Source organism: Brassica napus, chromosome C8, assembly GCF_020379485.1.
Source record: "Brassica napus cultivar Da-Ae chromosome C8, Da-Ae, whole genome shotgun sequence".
Lineage (NCBI taxonomy): Eukaryota > Viridiplantae > Streptophyta > Magnoliopsida > Brassicales > Brassicaceae > Brassica > Brassica napus.
This window is the reverse complement of record NC_063451.1, coordinates 17,400,629-17,423,843: the sequence shown is the minus strand read 5'-3', so window position 1 is coordinate 17,423,843 and position 23,215 is coordinate 17,400,629. Positions and strand designations below refer to the sequence as shown.

Here is a 23,215-nt window from a genome sequence, read left to right as displayed (position 1 = left end):
AAGAGATTTGAGAAATCAAGGGAAGTTTTGGGGTCTAAGGATTATTGTCAAATTAAGGATATTCAGGGTATGATTTTCGTTCTGTTTAAAACGAAATCCAAGATGATTACTAACGAGTTTGGGGAGATTCTTCATCGCTACATATACATGGAAAGCTTTGAAATTTCATCAGTTTTATTTTGGGGATGAGTTCCAGAACCTAGAGTTAGAAGAGATTAAAGAGGAAGATGCTGAGGGGAAGGAAGTAAATGTTGGTGTTGCAGAGAAGAAGAAGGGCGCACACACGGTTTTGTTTAAACAGTCGGTAGCTGCGGGGATAGGGTCCCTCAAACCCCAAAATAAAACTGATGAAATTTCAAACACAGCTTTCAAAGCTTAATGTTTATGGAATTACAGGTTACTGAAGAAGAGTTAAGTGAGCAGATGGAACGCTCTGGTTGTTTCGTTTTTAGTTTTTTAATAAGCTCATTGAGAAGTTTTAGTTACTTTATCCTTGTTATCTCATGGCTTCATGGTTTGATTTTGTTACCTCCGAGATCTCTTTATACGATCTCGATTTGGAATAAAAATGGCTTTTTTGGTTTCTGGTATTACTATGTTTTGGTGTTCAAATCCAATGAGGTAATTTCGAAATCTATGGAGCTGGAATGTGGTATAGATGAGCATATTGAGAATGAGAATGTGGAGAATGGTATTGCTTTGGCTAAAAGCATCTATTTGATTATTGGTTTCAATTTTATTTGGCATTATGTTGGCCATTTTGGTTTTATATGGTTTGATTATCAGATTGTCCTTTGGAATAAAGTTGGCTCTATTGGTGTTTATTGTATTTGTGTGGATTTTCTTTGGATATGGAAGTTGGAATGCAATGTCATGAATTGGTATTGTATATGCTGGATGGAAGGACCTTGGTCTGTGCGTGGGTATCAGAGTGGTGGGAGTATGATAGTGCTCCTCAATAAGGTTTTATTACAGAGCCGGTCTTTGGTCTCATCAAACCAAAGTCGGTTTCAGTTTGGATGCAGGGAACAAGATCGGATCACTTTCCATTTTATTTGGCTTTTTGGCATTATTATGGATGCATTCTATACATGTACTCTATCAAATCGTACAACTGGTGTTATAAAGGACAAGCTTTATTTGTGATTATATTGATGGAGCTGTGGTGTCATATAGAGTTTAACTTTTTTCAAAAATCAACTTTTTGGGATACGAGGTTGCTTGGAATGGAGGTCATGTGGTTTTAATGTTCAGATTAGTATAAAGATTGGTCTTTTCCTAATTATGTTAATAGTAGCAAGGACTAAGTTTTTTCCATTGTCTCAAGTTCTTGTACGTTATGCGTCTTTTGTAAAGAACGAAAATGGTAAATATGGGAAAAAGGAGTTTTTAAATTTTCTTGGAGTACAGTGAAATGGTTCAGGGCACAAAGAAAGGATATTAGGTGGTTTGTGGAAATATGGGACCATTACCCAGCGATTTGGCTCTTCGGAGCGAATGAAGAACAAATTTTTTATACGAGAATATTAAGTTGGAATTGCCGAGGAATGGGTAGTAAGTGGACTATAAGTTATCTAAGCGAGATAAGAGATAAACATAAACCGGACTTTCTATTTTTAGCAGAAACAAAGCAAGAATCAGAGTTTGTCTAAAAATTTCAGGCGCACTTTGGTTATGATAATTTGGTCACAGTGGAATGGGAAGAAGTGAGAGATTAGCGCTTTTTTACAATAATGAGTATCAGGTGAAGGTATTATATTCTAGTAACCGAATGATTGATGTGGAAGCATAGGCTCTAGGCAAGAAGGTGTATCTTACTTTTGTATATGGGGACCCAGTTCAACAAATGAGGGAACAAGTATGGGAGCGCATAACTAGATATGGTCTGGCGAGTCCGAACCCTGGTTCATTATTGGTGATCTAAATGAGATTACTGGAAATCATGAAAAAGAAGGAGGATCTATAAGGAGTGCGGATTCATTTATTCCTTTTAATAATATGATACGAATAGTGGCTTATTAGAATTTCCGGCTCGGGGAAATAAATTGTCATGGCAAGGGAGAAGAGGAAAAGGGAATGGGGCGGTGATGGTCCGATGTCGTTTGGATCGCGCTTTAGCAAATGAAGAGTGGCATACGTTATTTCCTTGCTCTTTTACAGAATACCTGGGGATGGTGGCCTCTGATCATCGGCCGGTGGTGGCTTATCTAGACGACAAAGTTCCCAGGAGGAAAGGACAATTTCGGTTTGATAAGAGATGGATTGGACAAGCGGGCCTACTGGATTCGATTACAATGGGTTGGGCAGAATCCAACGACGGAGGAGTAGAAGGAAGAACAGAGGGTATTGTGGAAAAAAATAGCAATTGTCGCCATGAAATTGCTAAATGGCAGAAAAATAATCCACCTTATGGGAAATAAAAAAAAATGAGTTACACCAAGCGCTTGAAGAAGTCCAAACAGATAATGCCACGTCACAAGAGGATATTTTGGAGGTGTCTAGAAAATTACAAGAGGCATATAAGAATGAAGAAGACTACTGGCACCAGAAAAGTAGGAACATGTGGTACTCATCTGGGGATCTTAACACAAAATTTTATCACGCTTTAACCAAGCAAAGACGGGGTCGTAATAGAATTGTTGGTTTACATGATGTTGATGGGAATTGGATTACAGAGGATAATGGTGTGGAAAAGGTGGCAGTAGATTATTTCGAAGATCTTTTTAGTACAACCTCCCCATCGGAATTTGATAGTTTTCTGGCAGAAGTTATACCTGGAATTACTCCTCAGATGAATCAACGATTAATGCGGCTAGCGACGAAGGAGGAGGTCGGAGAGGCGTTGTTTATGATGCATCCCGAAAAGGCACCAGGACCGGGCGGCATGACCGCCCTTTTTTTCAAACACTCCTGGCATATTATTAAGAATGATTTGGTAGAAATGGTCAATAATTTTTTGGTTTCAGAAGAAATGGATGCAAGAATAAATATTACTAATATTTGTATGATTCCAAAGACGGAGAGACCCACAAGGATGACGGAGGTCAGACCAATCAGTCTATGTAATTTGTGGATATAAAATTATTTCGAAGGTTTTGTGTCAGCGGTTGAAAATTTTTCTTCCCTTACTTATATCTGAAACTCAATCAGCATTCGTGGCAGGAAGGTTAATCTCGGATAATATTCTCATCGCTCAGGAAATATTCCACGGACTACGGACCAATAAAGCATGTCAAGGAAAGTATATGGCAATTAAAACAGACATGAGCAAAGCGTACGATAGGGTGGAATGAGACTTTATTAAGGCCTTATTGCAGAAAATGGGTTTTGATCTACATTGGATCAAATTGATGATGAAATGTATTTCCTCGGTTCAATATCGGGTTCTTATAAATGGTCGACCACGTGGCCTCATTGTTCCACATAGAGGCTTACGTCAAGGAGATCCTTTTTCACCGTATTTATTTATTCTCTGCACTGAGACTTTGATTACAAATATAAAAAAGGCAGAGAGAGGGAAACAACTAACGGGAATGAAAGTGGCTAGAGCTTGCCCATCGATATCTCATTTGCTTTTTGCGGATGATAGTCTATTTTTCTGCAAAGCTCAAAAGGAAGAGTGTCAAACCATCCTCAGAATTTTAAAGGAATATGAGGTAGTTTCAGGGCAGCTAATAAATTTTGATAAGTCTTCAATTCAATTTGGACATAAGATCGAAGAATCCGTCAGACAGGAATTAAGGGATATTTTGGGCATTCATAATCTTGGAGGAATGAGATTCTACCTTGGTTTACCAGAAAACTTGGGGGGATCAAAGATCCAAGTTTTTAGCTTTCTCCAAGATCGCTTAAACAATAGAGTTAATGGGTGGACTTTTAAATTTTTCACAAAAGGCGGAAAGGAAGTGATCATTAAATCAGTGATTACGGCTTTACCGAATCATGCAATTTCTTGCTATCGGTTACCTGATGATCATTCATATGTGGGAGAACTCTCCAAAAGAGATGATCCATATTTGTGAAGAGAGAACTATTTGAAAAAATGGCTGGATTTGATGGTATCTTTGAGAGCGCCCAAACCCGAAGTGCTGGAAGGCATTCAAAAACTACATGGTTTATCGATTCCTCTGAAGCTCCGCATCTGGCACAACATGTATCCCCTTGTATCACTCTCACTTGCAGATTTTTCTTAACTGTTATATACCCTGACACTAATTGCCATAAAAAAATGCATAATATTCGGTGGGCACCGTACTTTCCAGCGGAACACTTTCAATATATCAATTGTGGGTCCAAACACCACTGGTGGTTTTTCCTTGTCTGGGTAAACCCGCTCTTCTTGGTATCCTGATTTGACCGTATATTTCTCATTTTTTTTGTGAAATGCCATCCATCTCTATCCACCATTTGGGTCATGCTTAGTGGTATGCTTTTCGATGATTTTTGCATCCTAGGGATCCACCAAAGCCTGAATTTCCTGCAAGTTCCAAGTTCGCGAAGCTAAATCAATGAGAGAATCTACTGTGAGGTCATGGTAAATGTTATGTTGGTTTTTATTTGCTGGTTTCGGACGAGTGGTTGGGAGTCACAGATCGTTCCATACTAGCATAGATGATCCTGATCCCACCGTTTTAATTAATCCTTTGATAACCAGAGATCTAGCTGATACAATACTCTGCCAGTCATATGACGGAAAATATGATCTAATCGGTTCCCAGGGTGATACATTCTTGAAGTACCGTCCTTTGAAAACTCGAGAAAATAAAGTATTTAGCTTCTATATCAGACATTTTAATACTAAACTTTCACAGATTTGCCAAAAAAACTACAGACTTTTAATTAATCAATATAAATCATAAACTTAAGTTGACCAAGCCATATAAGATACACTACTTTTGGTCAACTAATTTTTTAGTCAAACGTCTATTAACTGTTTACAGAGGCTTTATACGGTGCCATTCTAAAAATAGAACAGATTTATAAAACTCCCCAAACCGACTCTTGAACCTTAGCCCCCAATACAATTTCAACTCTTCGTCTCTTATCTGCAACTCGATTTCATATATTCTTGTCTTCTTTGTAATTTGATTTCATTTCTTCTTCTTAGAATACTTTTCTCCTACGTAACTATTGCAAGCCAAAACTGAGAGAAAGAGATAAGTTTGATTCCTTTGGGAAACAATATTTTGGAAAGCTTGAAGAGCAGTGTTTAAGATTCACTTCCAACGCTTGAGAACATTCTATCTGAGATTTACAATATGAATATCGAGGTTGATTGCTTCAAGAAGGTGATTGATGACTTAATAGAGGCTGTTATTTGGACGAAGTTGGAGATAAGAATACTGAGACATGTTATCGATTCTTTTGTTTGATATTGGTTGTAATCGTAATTGTCTATCTCATCTCTTATGCTCTTGTATCTTTGTCTCAAGACTGTTTTAGAATGTTCACAGTTCAGAGACACACAAATATGAACCGTACACAAGTATTTCAAGAACACTTTCTTGTATATTAGAAATCTTTTAAACAATCCTCCTAGATCTGTTTAATCCGGTTTATGCTCACTCACACACGACTAGCGACAGACCAATTTCTAATCTCTAAATTACTGAAACCCAAGCTGAAAACCTTTCAATCGATTTCTGTAGCCGACAAGAACAAGCCTCTTGCTCTAGCTTTTACTCTCTTAACGCTTAACCTAAAACACTTCTAGGTTCCCTCGTTAAGTACCCGTGAAAGACAATATTCTACTTCCTAAAATATCGTCAACAGAAGATCTTCTTTGATTCGCGCCAAAGCAATATCTTCTACTTCCATAAGTTTGTGACACGTCATCACGCTGTAACAAACTTAACGTACTATGTTACACACTCATCACCATGTGTAACACACTCTTGGCTCAGAACGAACAAGCTCACAATTCTTGAGCTTACATTCTCCCCCTTTTTATCTGAATGTGACAACCTACTCAACCTGTTGCAATAAAGCTCAACACAAAAGACAATCTTCCATATCAAGCATAAGGATTAGTCTACCATCATACCACAAGATACGAGAAAGCGAAAACACCACACACTTAAGAAATTAAGTGTTTCAAATCACACAAGCAAACAGAAGCAAAAACAATAGTACGATGCAGACTACAACATCTAGGTTCAGTACATAGTGCGTAGAGTAAGAAACAATAGATTCACTCATTAGAAACTCTCTTCACTATCCAGTTCCACTTCATCTTCCTCCTCATACTGTGGGGTTTGACGAGGATATTGTGGATATTCTCCCCCTGAGTAGATGCACATTAAGATAAAAACATAAGGTCATAAACTCATAGAATTCAAGAAAAAAAGTTCAACAAGTACTACACCCTTACTCCTCAAGCGAATCCGAATGCTTTTAAGATCAGCTATGGTTCGCTTAATGTCAGCCAGAAGATCCACGGATCTTGAGTCAGCCCCTTGCCCTCTGCCTGCCTTTTTGTCTTTGACAACCAGATTCGGATACCCAGTATACTCCTCATCATCTTCAAATGACAGCACTATACGTTGATAGTCAATAACTTGCTGAATCAATGTAGGGAAAATGATCCTCCGAGACCTGTCAATGTTGATGTTAGCTGCAAAGCTGATGATTTGATCGTAGACCATCTAACCAAAGTCAAAGCTTCTGTGATGATGCTTATGTGATGATTTGATCGTAGACCATCTAACCAAAGTCAAAGCTGCAAAGCTGATGATGAATCATATAGAGAAACTTGAGTCGTTCCTGGTTCATTGACGTGTAGTTGATGGTGGGAACCCAATTTGAGAACACTAGTTTGTAAAGGACTTGATTCGTCGGGGTCAGATACTTGGAGCTCATGGCTTCCCAACACTGCACACAATTATCCGTCAAAAACGAGCACACTCGATCAATGTCTGCGGCCATGTAGTCATGATCTTCTTCAAATCCCGGAACCAGATACAGAGCATTAATCAGGCTAGGCGAGAAATCAACCATAGACCCACGAAGAAACACAGCAACACCATTTCTTCTATCCTCAGCAGCACCCAAATTGGCAATAAACTCTTTCACCACATTAGGGTGAAACAAATCACTATCAATCAGAGTGTAGATCAAACCCGACCTAACTACCACCTGTTTCACATCAAACAAGTTCTCATCATTCACATCTAACCTCTGTTGAATCACAAACTCACGTGGAGCCAATTTTTCATACCTCTCAGCCGAATTGCTCGTGACGAAGCGACTCGAGAACGGAGTGATGTTGGAATGAAGCATCTCGGGGTTTTCTTGATTTCGTGCTTGGAAGATAGCACGGCTTGCTTGATAACGCGGCTCTTTGGGTTGAAAGGCTTCAACCTCGTCGTCGGTAGATGAGGAAGACTTATTTGCAGCAGGCGGAGAAGACGGCGGCGGAGTGATCTCTCGCCGTTGCTTCCGGATTCGTTTGCGGGAAGATCCGGAAGGACCAGCGGCGGAGGGAGCCGGAGTAGATGTTTCTCTCTCAGACAATCGGGAGCTTCTTCGGGTGCGTTTCATGTTTTGATTTGGGAGTGAGATGTGTCGGAAACTGTTTTTGAGAGTAACACAACCGATGACCTAATTTCACTCAATTTAAAACATTAGCCCCAAATAAAGTAACTCGGCTCAAATAAAATAATCGCAAATAATACACTGTGTGTGATGCAATAAAACTTATGTGTAACTCATGCATGTAATCAGGAGCATAAACTTCACTTACATTCGTATGAGAGTACGGAAGTCATGAGAATTGTGATGATAGCCAGCCTTATACACATAGACATCGATGGGTATGATGCCTGCATCTCGGGGGTATAGTCACTGAAGAACGATTTCACCACACATCTAGCTACCAAAACAGTTTTTATTGAAATCAATGAGTCAACCCAAGTCTGTAGCTATTTCTCATCCGAGTAGCTGTCAGAAACGAGATTCTGCTGTGTTCATTCAGTCAACCCAACTCTGTTTTCTCACTCAGCTGTATGGTCTGGAAACACACGTTAGGATTCTTGTGTGTCTGTCTCTCCAACTCACAGACATTCACGTTTTATCAACAGGCAATTAATACACAATTCTAATTCTAGGAAAGAGATGGAATCCAAAGACAAAGTGGGGTAACACCCTGGTCCAAAACATGTATCCCAAGAGATTGGTAACATACCTGCCCAGTCAAGATAGTGATCAAAATCAGAGACAAAGTGGGGGTAACACCCAGCTCCAAAACGAGTATCTATCATTCCGGGCCTTCCTTTTTTTTTTTTTTTTTTTTTTGAGTCACATACCTCTTTCATGACGTTACATATGAGCCTTACCTTTGACACTTTTGCGTGACCCACATTTCTTCTTATGTAACACTCATCCCCTTATGTGTTTCCTCATTCAATCCAGGCAGTGATCAATGGCTCAAACGTGAAATGGGATAACATCTCAGTTCAAGATGAGTGCCCTTCACTAGTGAATCAGAAAAGCGAGATAACAAGAGTCAGGTGACAGAACTTACACAGTAGAACTTGTTGACTCAAGGTGTTAGTGAGGGGGTAGCATCGAAGCATAGAGTCCAACATTTTTACAGTGACTCTTCCCCCTTCTTCAGGACTTAATCAAAGTTCCATGATTCCCAACGCCTTTCTAAGACCCAGAAAGGTGTTGTAATCTAGTGGTTTGGTAAAGAGATCCGCAAGTTGTTTCTCTGTTGGGACATGCTCTAAAATCACAATCCTCATTTCCACCAACTCTCTCACAAAGTGATGTCTTATATCCACGTGTTTAGTACGTGAATACTGAACTGGATTTTTAGACAGATTTATAGCACTCATGTTATCACAATGAACAAGCATGGGAGCAGAGGTGATATCGTAGTCAACAAGCATTTGTCGCATCCAAAGGAGTTGAGTGCAACAGCTTCCTAGTGCAATGTACTCAGCTTCTGCTATGAAAAGAGAGACACAGTTTTGTTTCTTGCTATGCCACGAGACCATGTTGTTTCCTAAGAAAAAACAACCACCCAATGTGCTATGTCTGTCATCTAAGCAACCTGCCCAATCAGCATCACAAAAACCTGCAAGATTCACATTAGTCTCAAATGTATAATGAGGACAAAAGTCAAGGGTGCCTTTCACGTATTTGATAATACGTTTTACCGCATTCATGTGAGACTCCTTCGGTTTAGCTTGATAGCGAGCACAAATCCCCACACTGAGGCATAGATCAGGACGACTTGCCGTGAGGTAAAGAAGACTTCCAATCATGGCTCGGTAGAGTTTCTCATCAACTGGTTTCCCATCGGTATCTCTGAAAAGTTTGGTTGTTGTGCTCATAGGCGTTTTTGCAGTCTTACTTGTCTGCATTCCAAATCGTTTGATGAGATTTTTGGCATAGGTACTCTGTGACACTGTGATTCTATCGGTTAGTTGTTTGATCTGAAGTCCGAGGAAATAGCTCAGTTCGCCAACCATACTCATTTCAAACTCCTTTGTCATAGTCTTCACGAAGTCATCAACCATTTGCTTAGACGTTCCTCCGAAAATGATATCATCCACGTAAACTTGAATGATCAGCATATCATCTCCATCTTCTCCGATGAAAAGAGTCTTGTCCACACCACCTCTTTGAAAACCAGCTTGTACCAGGAACTCCGTCAGACGGTCATACCAAGCTCGTGGAGCTTGTTTCAATCCATAAAGAGCTTTCTTGAGTTTGTAGACGTGATCCGGAAAATGTGGATCCTCAAACCCTTTTGGTTGTGTTACGTAGGCTTCTTCTTGTAATACACCGTTTAGAAAGGCACTCTTGACATCCATCTGATAGAGTTTGATTCTCAGGTTGCAAGCTATACCAAACAGTAGTCGTATTGATTCAAGTCTCGCAACTGGAGCGAAGGTTTCATCAAAGTCTACTCCTTCAATCTGAGAGTATCCCTTTCCAACTAATTGTGACTTGTTTCGAATGACGTTCCCTTCCTCATCAGTCTTGTTCTTGTGAATCCACTTGGTTCCAATGATGTTTACATTCTTTGGTCTTGGTACCAATACCCACACTTGGAGTCGTGATTCAGTCCAGAATTCATCATCTAATGCTTCCTGAATGTTCTTGGGCTCAATAAGTGACACAAAGCATTCCACTTCATTCATTTTCACCATGAAACACGCCAACTTGACCATCTCTTTGAAGTTGATTTGTTTCTTTCTTGTAACTTTTTCATCATACAGTCCGCCAATTACATATGACGAGGAGTGGTTTTTGTGTACTTTTCCTTGATCAAGATCGACCTTGGTCATCTCAGGTTCGTTGTCTTCTTCAGACTCATCCTTCACTTCATTTTCAGCTTCATTTTCAGCTTGTCTTGAAGAATTTGGCGTTACACTGTCTATTATCTGTGTTACTCGAGCCTCCTAGAATCCAATGCTATCATCAAAGACGACGTTAACATTGTCACCAACAAACTTGGTACGCTGATTAAACACACTGTAGGCTGAACTGTTCACTGAGTATCCTAGGAACATCCCTATGTCACTTCTTACTTCAAACTTTCCCAGATGCTCTTTATCATTCAGAATGTAGCACAAGCATCCAAACACATGCATGTGGCTCAGATTCGGTGTTTTACCCTTGAAAATCTCATAAGGAGTAGTCTTGGTCTTTGGCTTGACATAGACCCGATTTATCACATAGCACGCAGTGTTGTTTGCTTCCGCCCAAAAGCCAGATGGAACACTGTTTCAACACAACATTGCTCTAGCCATTTCTTGCAATGTTCTATTTTTTCTTTTCACAACCCCATTTTGTTGAGGATTTCTCGGAGCGGCATACTGATGACGGATACCTTGACTGTGACAGAACTTATCAAACTGCTCATTCTGAAACTCACCCCCATGATCGCTCTTAATCTGAATGATTCCTCCCTTATCCTGTTTGAGTTGAAGAGCCAGGATTCTGAAACTCTCAAGAGCATCAGACTTGTTGCGTAAGAAGTCAACCCAAGTGTACCTGGAAAAATCATCAACCAATACAAAAATATATCGCTTACCAGCAACGCTTTCAGGTGTTATAGGACCCATAAGATCCATGTGAACCAGTTCCAATATCCGTGTATATCTGATCTCTGAAATTTGTTTGTGTTGTGCCTTGACTTGCTTTCCTTCACTACAGGAAATGTGGTTAGTAATAGCGGACGAAAAGCGCTATCATTTTGGTTTAATAGCGTTTCCTTGGACGCTCTGACATCACCCGTTATAAAAAGTCCAACCCTTTTAATAGCGATTTTCCTCTGTGCTATTACTAAGTGTATAACAATAGCGCTTTTGTGTTCGCAATTGTTAGTATTTATAATAACGTTTAATAAATGTTATTAGAACCAAATAATTTGATTTTTCCTAGTAGCAAAGATAGTAAATGTTTCGTGTTATTAATTAGTTTTATAATTATCCCAAAATTAATTAATAATAATTATTGAATTGATTTTTAAATAATTAATTCGAAAATATGAAATAAAAACAATATAAATTATTAAAATTCCAAAAATCAATATAATTATTCAAATCCCATAACACAACATTATCACATTCATACAAACCATCACACAAGCATACAACATATCATCAATCTACCACTAATAAACCTTCACAATCATCCCTAACATATACACTATCATCATCCATATCATCACCCATATCATCAACTTCTTGGACAGGTAAAGGAGCACCACCTAAATCCTCTTCTGTTTCCAACTCATGATAACCTCTAGGTGGTGCTCTCATAACAACATACCAATTTGAAGCATCATCCTCCCTAGAGTAGAAAACCTGTTTCGCTTGAGAAGGTAGAATGAATGGATCTTTCAAATAGGCTGCTTGGTTCATATGAAGGTTAACAAGAGTGAAGCCATCTTCTTCCTTCACACCATTCGCTGTGTTTGCCCAGTTGCATCTAAAGAGTGGCACTTTGAACATGTGATAGTCGATGACCAAAATCTCCTTTATCACTCCATAGTATGTAATCATATCCGCGACCTGTCTCATATCTCTTGCACTTGATCTACACATGCTAAAGGCTTCATAAGTTACTCCACTGTTTTGTGTCTTCAGCTTGACCGCATCAGTATGAAACCGTTGGCCATTGATGATGAATCCTTTATGTGCTAAAGCAACATTTCTTGGTCCAAATGCCAACCACCTTATCTCCTTAGAATGACTATCTTTTGAGTCTAAATGAATCTGCCGCAGGAAATCAGAGGATTATCATCAAGCCGAGGTACTTAAATTATAATCAAAACATGATAATATGTACCACGAAACCAATCATCAATCTACAAGCTAACCAGTCATAAAAATACTAAAAATCCAGACAGTTTCATCAAGCTATAAGCTACTCAGACATCAATTCGCTAAAATATGGACATGTTCTTCAAGATACAAACCAGGCATCATGATACAAGCTAACTAGTCATCACCAAACAAGCTAACCAGTCATCACCAAACAAGCTAACCAGTATTTACAATAATAATCAAGAAAAGAATTTGGAGTTTGTAACCTTATTTTTAAGCCATTCTGTAAAGTGTTCAGTATGGTTTTTCCATAACAAAGTTTCATTTTTAGCCAATCGAGCATCCTTAGCTTGCAACTCTTCCAAATGCATCCTGATTTTAAATTAAACAACAGTATATGAAAATGAAATTATGAGTAAAACAAGTAGAAGAAACATAGAGAATTACTTACTCAAGAAAGGGATCCAAAGATGCCATGTTCATTAGCACATATCGATGTGCAATGTCTCTATCTTTATCTGACAGGGTAACCTCTATACCCTTCTGCAGAGGTCGGCCTTCAACCACCATTCTATCAGCCTCAACATCTTCATTACGATTAACTGCTTCTTGAACTGGTACTGATTCTTTAAGGAACTCTAAACAAAATGCAACACATTCTCCAGCTAAATACGCCTCAGCCATACATGCTTCTGGCCTTGCATAATTCTTAACAAAAGCCTTTAGTGTTTTCATGTACCTATAACTCAGGAAATATGAATATTAGTCAAACATCATTGTGGGAAGTGGATATATTGAAGAGAGATGTTGATCAAACCTTTCGAAGGGATACATCCATCGGAAGTGAACTGGTCCTCCCAACCGTGCCTCTCTTGATAAATGTAGTGGAAGGTGAAACATGATATCAAAAAGGGCTGGAGGGAAGAAGCGCTCCAGCTGACACATTGTCTCCACAAACTCTGTCTCCATGGATATAAGTTTCTCTGGGTCAATGATGCGCTGACACAACCTGTTGAAGTAACTGCATAATCTATTTATGGCTATCCTAGGACCCCTATGTAACAACCCTCTTAATGCAGCTGGTAACAAGTTCTGTACTAAGACATGATGATCATGCGACTTTAAACTACCAATATTTGGAGGGTTAACTGAAACACTATTCGCAATATTACCACAATAACCATCAGGGCCTCTAAACTTAGCTAACCTTTGGCAGAAAATGGTCTTCTCTCTCTTCGATAACCAGTAGGCAGCAGGAGGTAAGTATGTTTTCTTTCCCCTCACCTCTGTGTGCAAGTGCTTTCTGATTCCAATATCTTCTAAGTCTTTTCTTGCTTTCAACCCATCTTTTGACTTCGCACTTTGCATCAACAGAGACAATATAGCATCGGACACATTCTTTTCTACGTGCATAACATCAATATTGTGACGAACAGGCAACTCCTAACACATTAAACAAGAAACTGTTAGACATATTGATCTCTTCTTCCAGTAATCAGATAATATAGGTCAGTTACTATAGTTTACCTTCCAGTAAGGTAGATCAAAGAATATTGATCTCTTCTTCCACCGCCATAGTTCATTTGATTCTTCACACTCTTCTTCTTGTAACCTCTCATCATCTTCCAACTCTAGTCTTTTCCTTTTTTTTTCCTTCTCTAGAGGTCTACCAAAATCATTCGTAAAAGCTTGTAGTGTCTCATATATCTCAGCGCCTGTTTGTATCCTATTAGCATTCCCTTCCTCCACAGTGTTGTCAAACCAAGCTTTTTTATATCTGTAACGATGGCCAGGCGGTAGTCTCCTTCTGTTACTCATGTAGACAAACTTGCGGCTAAACTTAAGCCACCTTGCAGGTGTATCCTTTCCACATACATTGCAGGCTTGTTTCCCCTTTACTTTACATCCAGACAGTGTTCCTAAGGCTGGATAGTCACTGATACTCCAAAGCAGCAAGGCTCTGAGATTAAAGTTCTCCTTCGCAAATGAGTCATACACTTCAATACCCTCAGCCCACAAATCCTTTAGATCGTCTATCAGTGGTGCTAGGTAAACATCAATGTTGTTACCAGGAGCAGTAGGACCAGGGATCAACAAAGTCAGCATTATATTCTCAGCCTTCATACACATGGTTGGAGGCGTGTTATAGTTCACTAACAACACTGGCCATGTGCTGTGATTGGTGCTTTGCATGGAGAAAGGGTTCATCCCATCTGTAGAAATCCCAAGTCGAAGATTCCGTGGATCAGCAGCAAAGTCTGGCCATTTAGCATTCACTTGTGCCCAAGAGATAGAATCAACAGGGTGCCGCATTGTACCATCTTCAGTGGCATTGGTATAGTGCCAACGCAGATCTTCAGCCATCCTTTGTGATCTAAACATCCTCCTAAACCTGTCCTTGATTGGAAAATATCTAAGGACCTTTGCCGGAATCCCCACCTTTAACTCATTACTGTGCTTATCCATTTCCCATCTTGAAACTTTGCATCTTGGACAGCTTTCTAGGTTCTCATACTCCTTCCTATACAATATGCAATCATTCTTGCAAGCATGAATACTGTCGTAGCCGAACCCAAAGATCTTCAGAAATTTTTGATTGCAGCTAAACTCTTGGGAAGAACATTGTCTTCAGGTAGCAAATCCTCAAGTAAAACCAACAGCTGATCAAAGTAGTTCTCCGACACACCACTTTTAACCTTGAATCTGTAAAGTCCCATGATAGCTGAAACCTTTGTGTGCTTGAGACAATCCGAGTATAATGGCGTTTGAGCGTCTCTGAGCTTTTTCTTAAACTCAATTTCCTCTGGTGCTTCATCGTCTTCGTTGTCAGTTGTCGGGTTTGGACCACCTTCGTCCATGGAGAATATTGTCTTAAACAAATCAAACGCCTCTGTTTCATATTGAAGAACACTGTCTTCTGCAGAATCTCTTTTTTCTCCATGAATACTCCAACGAGAACTCTTATACTTCTTATCCATACCCCTAATCACCAAATGCTCCACAATTTTATCCAGTGACTGATGGCTCAGATTGCGGCAGTCTCTACAAGGGCATAGCATTTCAGACAGACTTCCCAATCTTTTTGCGGACGAATTCACAAAATTAGTTGCTCCTTCTGAATACTCGTGGCTATTCCTACAAGAATCAGACAAAAGAAGTTAGCTTTATTTCAATCGGCGAGTAGAAATGAGATCGAGGGATTTTAGGTTATACCTTGGAAGCCAAATCCACGACTTATCCATTTGCTTACTTTCAATCGGCGAATACAGGAACAGCTGGTTTGATTTTAGCTCGAGAGATACATGTGCTTTCTTTAGGGTTTTTTCGATTTTAGATCGCGAGACAGAAAGGAGTTTCGACAGAAAGAGAGATGTTGTGTTCTGAAATTTTCCGAGTGCAAACAGAGACAGAAAAAAATGAACGGTTGTGATCAAAGATTTGGAGAGAAATCGGACGGTCTATGATTAATCCGAGTGCAATCTTAGTAGTTGCTCCTCATTGGCTCAAAAAATAAAAAGAATGGCTAAGATTGAAGTTGGGAAGACACATCCATCGGCATATGGTTTGCCACGTCTGCAATCTTGGAGGTTACTCCTTATTGGCTCAAGGTATTAATTTCGTTTGAAATCTGGAAATTAATATATAAATATGATTTTGAAGCAAAAAAAAATTAAATTAAATCTTAAAAATCAAATATTCAGTTTTCCAATTTTACAAAAAAAAAATTGTATGAATATAAATTTTTTATGTGAGCTTTTATAAGATTGATCAATCTAGCTCATATGTTCATAAACACTACTACTTATTTGTATGTACAAAGGCTTAGGGTATAGGGTTTGAACAAATGAGTGTTTATAAAATTTATAACTAATCAGTTTTGTGAAATTAAGATTACAATATCCTTTTAAGAATGAACAAAATTGTGAAATCAAGTACAATTAGGGTATAGGGTATAGGTTTGTACTTTAGGGTTTAGGGATTTCACTTTAGGGTATAGGATTTTAATTTTTGGTCTTCCCGTCTGTGGATTTAATTTTTAAAGCTTATGGTTTAATGTAAAATTATGCACTTAAGGGTATAGGGGTTAACAAGCTAAACATTTTCACACATAACCTTATATCATAATATAACACATAATTTTTGTTTTTTTGTCTGCTAACTGTTACATAATATCATACATGATTTCAACCGAGTAAAAAAGTACCTAAACATTCGATCACACACTAGAAATACATAGCCGATGAGAACCAACTTGAAAAATGTTTCAGACGACAATTTTAGACAAACTTGATTTTGTCATTTGGCCATGCCACAACCGAACCCATTGCATCAGATATGTATTCAATCTCTGAATTTGGCCTCCAGACTTTTGCATCACCGATCTTAGCCACATCAATCCACACCTTGCTTGCATTTGGACCTAGGGGTACAAAGTGGCACAACTCATTCGGATCCGTTGAAGCTACCCTTCCTTCAGCTACCTTACGTCCAGAGTTGTTGCAATCCAAGAGAGTGCACTTCTGCTTCGGACTTCTGGTCGAACTAGTGCTGCCTGGACTCTACAACTCAAACAAGATGACAGAAGCAAGTTCCAACATCAATCAAGGACGCAACATCAATCATCAGGCAAATAAAAAAATTTAACTTCATGTCAATTACATACCACTGCTTTTTTCTTGGCTGGCTTCGAAGGTGATGCTATTTTCTTCCCTGCACATTTAGTTGGTGTTACTTCTGTAGCAGGTGTAGGCATGACTTCAACCTTTAGGACTGGCCATGCTATTTTCTCGCTAAGTGCATCACCAATCAAGAACATATCAGCGGTTGGCCTCCACAAATATGCTTGATCATTGAACACCTTCACTACTTCGACACTAACAGCATTGGGACCCAGAGGTATGTTGTTAACCATGTCTTTGGATTTTGAAGAGCACACGAGACCTTCAGCAATGACCTCGTCCCCATCATTGGTCCAATCATATATCTTGCATCTTCGATATTCACCTTCCTTGCTTTGCTAAAACAAGATTTGAAATTAGAAATTTTAGTAATGATTAGAGATGACTCAATTGTTGTAAGAAGAAAACAAGATTTGAAAATTTACCATAGATAAATCTTCAGAACAGTTTGGATCCTTATCCAAAATCACTTTATCCATTGGCCAAGATATCTTGTATCCCACAGCTTCATCAAGAGTTAACACATCCGTAGTAGGCCTCCAGAGTGAAGCTGATGCGCTTAGTGCATACTTAACTACGATAGCCACTGCATTAGGACCAATTGGTATACGACCAATTTTGTACTTCGGTTCAGCAGAGCAGAATTCTCCTTCACCAACAACAACATCCTCTGATTCAATCCAATCCAGTATTTGTACTCTGACTCTTTCTTTGAATCCAACACTACTCTCAGATGTTTCAGCATCAACATTACTTTTCTGAGAAAAGGCAACGGAAATCGTAAATGTCTTCAAACTAATTCACCAAAGGTAATGAAAAGGATTACCTTCTTCTCAGCTAATTCTCGCACCATCCCCTTTAACTCTTCAATCTCACTTTTCATTTCTGCAATCTTAGCGTCTCGAAGATATGCTAGCTTATTAGCTGTAATCCCTCTACCAAAGCCCCTTACTCGTCCAGGTTTGTCTTTTCCCAAAACCTTGCTCACAGCATCTTCCCTTATGTTATCAGCAGCTGATGTGGAGTCCATCCGACTGTCAAGTGACTGTATTTGTTCCTGATACAATCATTTAAACACAAAATCATTCATTGCCATAGTCTATTAACTATACACAATATACAACTTCCATAATGCTTACAATAGTCTCAGCAAACTGGGGCTTCACAGGTCTGCCATCAGCATGAGTGTGTCCCGCAATCCAAACCTTGGATCTACTCACCTTACTTGGGTCTTTACTCTTTTTTTTCTATATGAAAACAAACATATCTCACTACCATTTTAATCTAACAAGCTGATCTACAATATGTAGATGTTTGACTACTCTTTTACCATATCATCAGCTAAACGAAGCATTCCTTTGCGGCTGGTGGTGTGAGGAATCTGATTTCTTCTCATCGCTCTGTACTTGTTACTCGTTTCCTACAATATAAATATGACATTGATTATATCCATCAGACATGACCTTTAAGGATGAAACTTACTTAGTTGTAGATAACTCACTGTGAAAGATTTGGTAGTCTTACTCTTAACCCAAGTGTTCCACAGTTGAAGGGATGGGATGTTGCTCGGTTTTAAAGCTATTCTCTCAGCTGCAGTCTTCGCCACACGTACTTGTGACACCAGCCTTGACTTCCCAGCCCTCCACACATTTCCCAGCTGCTTGAAAATAACAGCTTTCTGCCACTCTTCTTGCAAGTTAAACCTCCCCTGCATCACAATAATCAAGTTAAACATGTTTATAATTTCATCTTGCGGTTAAACAAAACATACTAATATATATACAAACCTGAATTTCTTCCCACATTGTTGCTTTAGTCGCTGCATCAAGTTTTCTCCAATCGGCAAGTGTAACCGGAACATGTTCCCTCACAAGAGGACCAAGAAACGACGATAGGGTTACTGAACCAGGTCCAACATGCTCACCAATGTCATTGAATGTGACCATAATCTTATCATTGGGATTTTCAGCCACTCTACGCAACTTTGTAGGTCCTCTTTTATTTTTTTTTGAAACTTCCTCCCCTGCTAGCTCAACTCCTTCAGTACTAGGAATCTCATCATCTTGCGCAGTGCCATCTTCTTCCATATCGCGAGCTTCTTCTTCGCAAGCTTCCTCTTCGTTCCCTTTCTCATTAAGAACTCCATCATCTTCCATATTGGCCGGTTCTTCTTCATTCTCTTTCCCATTGAGATCTCCATCTTCTTCATTCTCTTTCCCATTGACATCGCCATCTTCTTCATCCTCTTTCCCATTGACATCCTCTTCATCGTCTTTATCTTCTTCAGACATTGACTTCTCAGCCTGATCATCTTCTACTTCATCATCCTGAGCAGGTGTTACATCTTGTACTTCATCATCCTTAGGAGGTGTAACATCTTCTACCTCATCATCCTTAGATGGTGTTACATCTTCTATGTAATCATCTTCAGCAGCCACTTTCTTGATTCTACTACTTCTTCTCGTTGGCGTTAAAACTAAATTCTTTTTAGGGGAAGCCGTTTTCTTTGCTGTTCTTTTCTTCACTTTTAGTTGCGGTGCCTTGTCCTCTTGATCTACTACCTCCAAGCCTTGATTACGTTTACTCCGACGAGAACCAACTTGTCCTCTTGTCTTTGCCATTTCTGAAACTGATAAACAAATCCAAAATCAAATCAAGCCATTCGATCAAAAAATCTAAACCCAAAATCAAATCGAAACCTTCAATCATATTCAAAATCAAACTGAAACCCACAATCATATTCAAAACCTAATCGAAACCCACAATCATATTCAAAACCTAATCGAAACCTAATCGAAACCCACAATCAAAATCGAATCATGTGTTAACGCGGACATGCATGTGAAAAGAGATTTGAATCAAAGAGAAACCCAAAATCAAAGAGATTCGACTCGAGAGAACCAGTCTCTATTCTAAACTCAGAATCAAATCGAAACTCATACCAATTGAAGCTTCGACTCGAGAGAACTCTGAAGAACTTCGATGAGTCGGTTTTGATTTTGAGGAATGTGAAGAGAGTGAAGTGAAGAGAATGAAGTCTCGGTTTCGATTAATACTTAAGTTATTTTTAATATATTTTTTCATATACGATAGCATTTAGTTTTTGATTTGCAATGGTAAGGCGCCTCCACTTACCAAATTAATGCGGCTGAATTATTTTATTTTCCCGCGACTACAAAGATAGCATATACATTTCAAAAACGCTATTATAAAGGCCCGTGTTTATATACAATAGCAGAGAAGCAAAAAACGCTATGCTACGACGCTATTAATACCCACATTTCCTGTAGTGCTTGGCAGCATGCTCCACATACTGTCTCTGTCTGTTTCTACAAATCAGGGACACCTCTTACTACTTCAGCATTCACGAGTCTGCTAAGCCTATTGGTGTTCATGTGACCCAGTTTCTTATGCCAGAGATCAAGTTTGGATTCAGTAGCCGTAAACCACACGTTTGAAGGTCTCCAAAAATTGCAGTTGTTCCCTGAACGAATACCTCTCAACACCACATTGTTTCTTGCATCAACGGCGCGACATTCCTTGCTGTTAAAGATAACCTTTAATCCTTTATCACATAGTTGACTCACACTGATCAGATTCGCCTTGAGACCCTCAACAAAGTAAACGTTTGAGAGTTTAGGCACATCAGGTCTGGAGGTTATTCCAATTGCACGAATTTTGCCTTGTCCTCCATCTCCAAAAGTAACTTTTCCACCTCTGATGAGTTCGAGCTTCTCAATATAGTCTTCATTTCCAGTCATATGCTTTGAGCACCCACTATCAAAATACCAGGGAAGTTGAGATTGTGATGCTTCTTCAGCAGAGGTATAAGCAACATTACTAACGATCTCCGTGTCTACTTGTACTCGCACAAAGTTGCAAACAAGATCATGTTCTGCTTCAGTGTGTGACTTAACAGAAACGGTGTTTAGTTCAGAGTGAGTGTTCTCTTTGTAGTTCGGATATAGATCACGTTTGGCTATCCACACGCAACCGTAAGCAGTTGGTTCGGTGAAACACAGGTTCAACCTCCATGCCCTCTCATACTGACGTCTTCGAAAGTAACATAACCTAGCGTTGTGTCCTCGTTTCCCACAGAAATGACATCTGTTTCCACGTCTTCTTGGTTTAAGAAGGACATTCTCGTTTCTTTCAGCAGGGACCCCTTTCTCTTCAGGTTTCTTTTCTTCATTAGGAGCTTCCCTCACAAACTTCGTTTCAGTAGCCTTTGAGGTAGATCCTTTATATCCCAAGCCGATGTTGAGACTCGGACACTGTCCCAATGTAAGTATGTGATCAAGAGTTGCAGTACCAGCTGAGGGCATGCGAAACTTCTTGTGATTTTCAGTTAGGTGACTTTCGAGTAGCCTACTTCGATCAGTCTCTACGACTAAGAGATCGCTCAACCTTTGTACGAGTGCTTCAGCTTCCTTACGAACTCGTTCCTGCTCTGTCATCGCTCTCTTAAGTGCAAGAACTTCTTGATCCGACTCTCGGTCAATTGAGTAAGCTTTTGTCTTGGTGGAAGGCTGATCAAGTTCCAGTATGTTAATCTGAGCCTTCAGCAGTGCTTTCTCCTTGAGAAGCTCGAGATTCTCATGACTGAGATCAGAACTTGTCAAATAGAGTCTTGTACTCAGTTTCAAGATCTTGCTCAAGATCATCATCATCCTCGCTGTAAGCATTAGAATCTTTTCCACTTTCTTGATCAATTAGAGCCATGAAGTTTAGGTGCAGCTCACCTTCGTCACTGTCGCTTTCAGATTTAGTGTCACTGAAGCACATGAGAGACTTCTCTTTCTTGAGAATGCTAGGACACTCACTGCGTGTATGCCCAATGCCTTTACACTCAATACATTTTTGCTCTTTTCTCTTAGCAAGGGGACACTCGCTTCTGAAGTGGCCGTAACCTTTATACTCATGACACTTCTTTGTGTTCTTGCTAGAATCCTGCTTTGAGTGCTGAGAGCTGGCCCTTTCATCATCATTCTTTTGGTAGCGTCCATTGGATCTACCACCACCTTTCTCCATACGCTTGACAAACTTGTTGAAGTTTCGAGCCATTAAACTCAGATTCTCTTCAATTTTAGTGACTCGACCATCATCCTTAGACTCAGCTGTGAAGGCAATGCTTTTCTGGTTAGTAGATTGTCGGTCGGTTTTCTCAAGATGATGCACCTTCAGAATGTCTGATAGTTGATCAAACTTCATCTCATCTGTGTCAACAGCAAGTGTGAGAACAGCTTTATAAGCTTCAAACCGTGGTGGTAAGCACCTTAGCAGCTTCTTCACCAAATCCTTTTCTTCATACTTCTTGCCAAGAACAGACGCTTCACTTGCCAATTCACTGATCTTGCATATGAATCCATCAATCAGCTCATCATCACTCATTCTCAGGTTCTCAAACTTGGAGGCTAGGTGATCAAGGCGTGTCCTTCTCACACTGGTATTTCCTTCAAAGTGATTTATGAGCGTATCCCACACTTGCTTGGCAGATTCACATCCTTGTATGATCTTGAACTTCTCAACATCTACTGACGAGAATATGACAGTTAGAGCTTTAGAGTTGAACTTAGACGCTTTCTTCTCACAATCAGTCCACTGGTCTTTAGGCTTTGGACCAACAGAATTATCTTCCAAGACAACGGTAGGAGCACTCCAACCATCTTCTATAGACGTCCAAGCATCTTCATCAACTCCTCTGATGATGTGTTGCATCCTCACTTTCCAGTGACCAAAGTTGGTACTGTCCAGCATGATAGGCTTATGAATGTGTAAGAGTTCCTTCATGGTGTCCATGAAATCTGCAGGATCTCAACCTGTTAGTAGTACTTGATACCACAGAGGTTTCCTGCTCTGATACCAAATAAAAGTTCAGAGACACACAAATATGAACCGTACACAAGTCTTTCAAGAACACTTTCTTGTATATTAGAAATTTTTTAAACAATCCTCCTATATCTGTTTAATCCGGTTTATGCTCACTCACACACGACTAGCGACAGACCAATTTCTAATCTCTAAATTACAGAAACCCAAGCTGAAAACCTTTCACTCGATTTCTGTAGCCGACAAGAACAAACTTCTTGCTCTAGCTATTACTCTCTTAACGCTTAACCTAAAACACTTCTAGGTTCCCTCGTTAAGTACCCGTGAAAGACAATATTCTACTTCCTAAAATATCGTCAACAGAAGATCTTCTTTGCTTCGCGCCAAAGCAATATCTTCTACTTCCATAAGTTTGTGACACGT

The 23,215-nt window shown here is 39.5% G+C and overlaps 5 protein-coding genes across 7 annotated transcripts; all 5 read right to left on the bottom strand.

Annotated features, from left to right (window-relative positions):
- Positions 1–6,702: 6,702 nt before the first annotated feature.
- Positions 6,703–7,539, bottom strand: LOC125591880. Its single transcript, XM_048766780.1, has one exon. The coding sequence runs from the start codon at positions 7,537–7,539 to the stop codon at positions 6,703–6,705; it is 837 nt and encodes a 278-aa protein (XP_048622737.1).
- A 3,969-nt stretch (positions 7,540–11,508) lies between these two features.
- LOC125591398 lies at positions 11,509–12,982 on the bottom strand. Its single transcript, XM_048765582.1, has 2 exons — positions 12,551–12,982; positions 11,509–12,233 (listed from the first exon to the last, which is right to left on the bottom strand). The coding sequence occupies exons 1-2, from the start codon at positions 12,653–12,655 to the stop codon at positions 11,619–11,621; spliced, it is 720 nt and encodes a 239-aa protein (XP_048621539.1). The 5' UTR covers positions 12,656–12,982; the 3' UTR covers positions 11,509–11,618.
- LOC125591879 lies at positions 12,732–14,750 on the bottom strand. The gene is made up of 3 exons (XM_048766779.1): positions 13,812–14,750; positions 13,102–13,727; positions 12,732–13,023 (listed from the first exon to the last, which is right to left on the bottom strand). The coding sequence occupies exons 1-3, from the start codon at positions 14,748–14,750 to the stop codon at positions 12,732–12,734; spliced, it is 1,857 nt and encodes a 618-aa protein (XP_048622736.1).
- A 1,531-nt stretch (positions 14,751–16,281) lies between these two features.
- Positions 16,282–20,104, bottom strand: LOC125591397 (nucleolin-like). Of its 3 annotated transcripts, none has more exons than XR_007327392.1 (4): positions 18,751–20,104; positions 18,465–18,671; positions 16,948–18,383; positions 16,282–16,843 (listed from the first exon to the last, which is right to left on the bottom strand). XR_007327392.1 is itself a non-coding variant. In XM_048765581.1 (3 exons), the coding sequence occupies exons 1-3, from the start codon at positions 19,582–19,584 to the stop codon at positions 18,282–18,284; spliced, it is 1,143 nt and encodes a 380-aa protein (XP_048621538.1). In that variant the 5' UTR covers positions 19,585–20,104; the 3' UTR covers positions 16,282–18,281. The 3 variants fall into 3 exon arrangements, 1 of the variants encoding a protein (XP_048621538.1); XR_007327391.1 differs by having other exon boundaries at positions 16,282–17,301; positions 17,389–18,383; XM_048765581.1 differs by having other exon boundaries at positions 16,282–18,383.
- Positions 20,105–20,292: 188 nt separating this feature from the next.
- Positions 20,293–22,753, bottom strand: LOC106412807. Its single transcript, XM_048766778.1, has 2 exons — positions 21,706–22,753; positions 20,293–21,638 (listed from the first exon to the last, which is right to left on the bottom strand). The coding sequence occupies exons 1-2, from the start codon at positions 22,751–22,753 to the stop codon at positions 20,293–20,295; spliced, it is 2,394 nt and encodes a 797-aa protein (XP_048622735.1).
- Between the last annotated feature and the right edge of the window lie 462 nt (positions 22,754–23,215).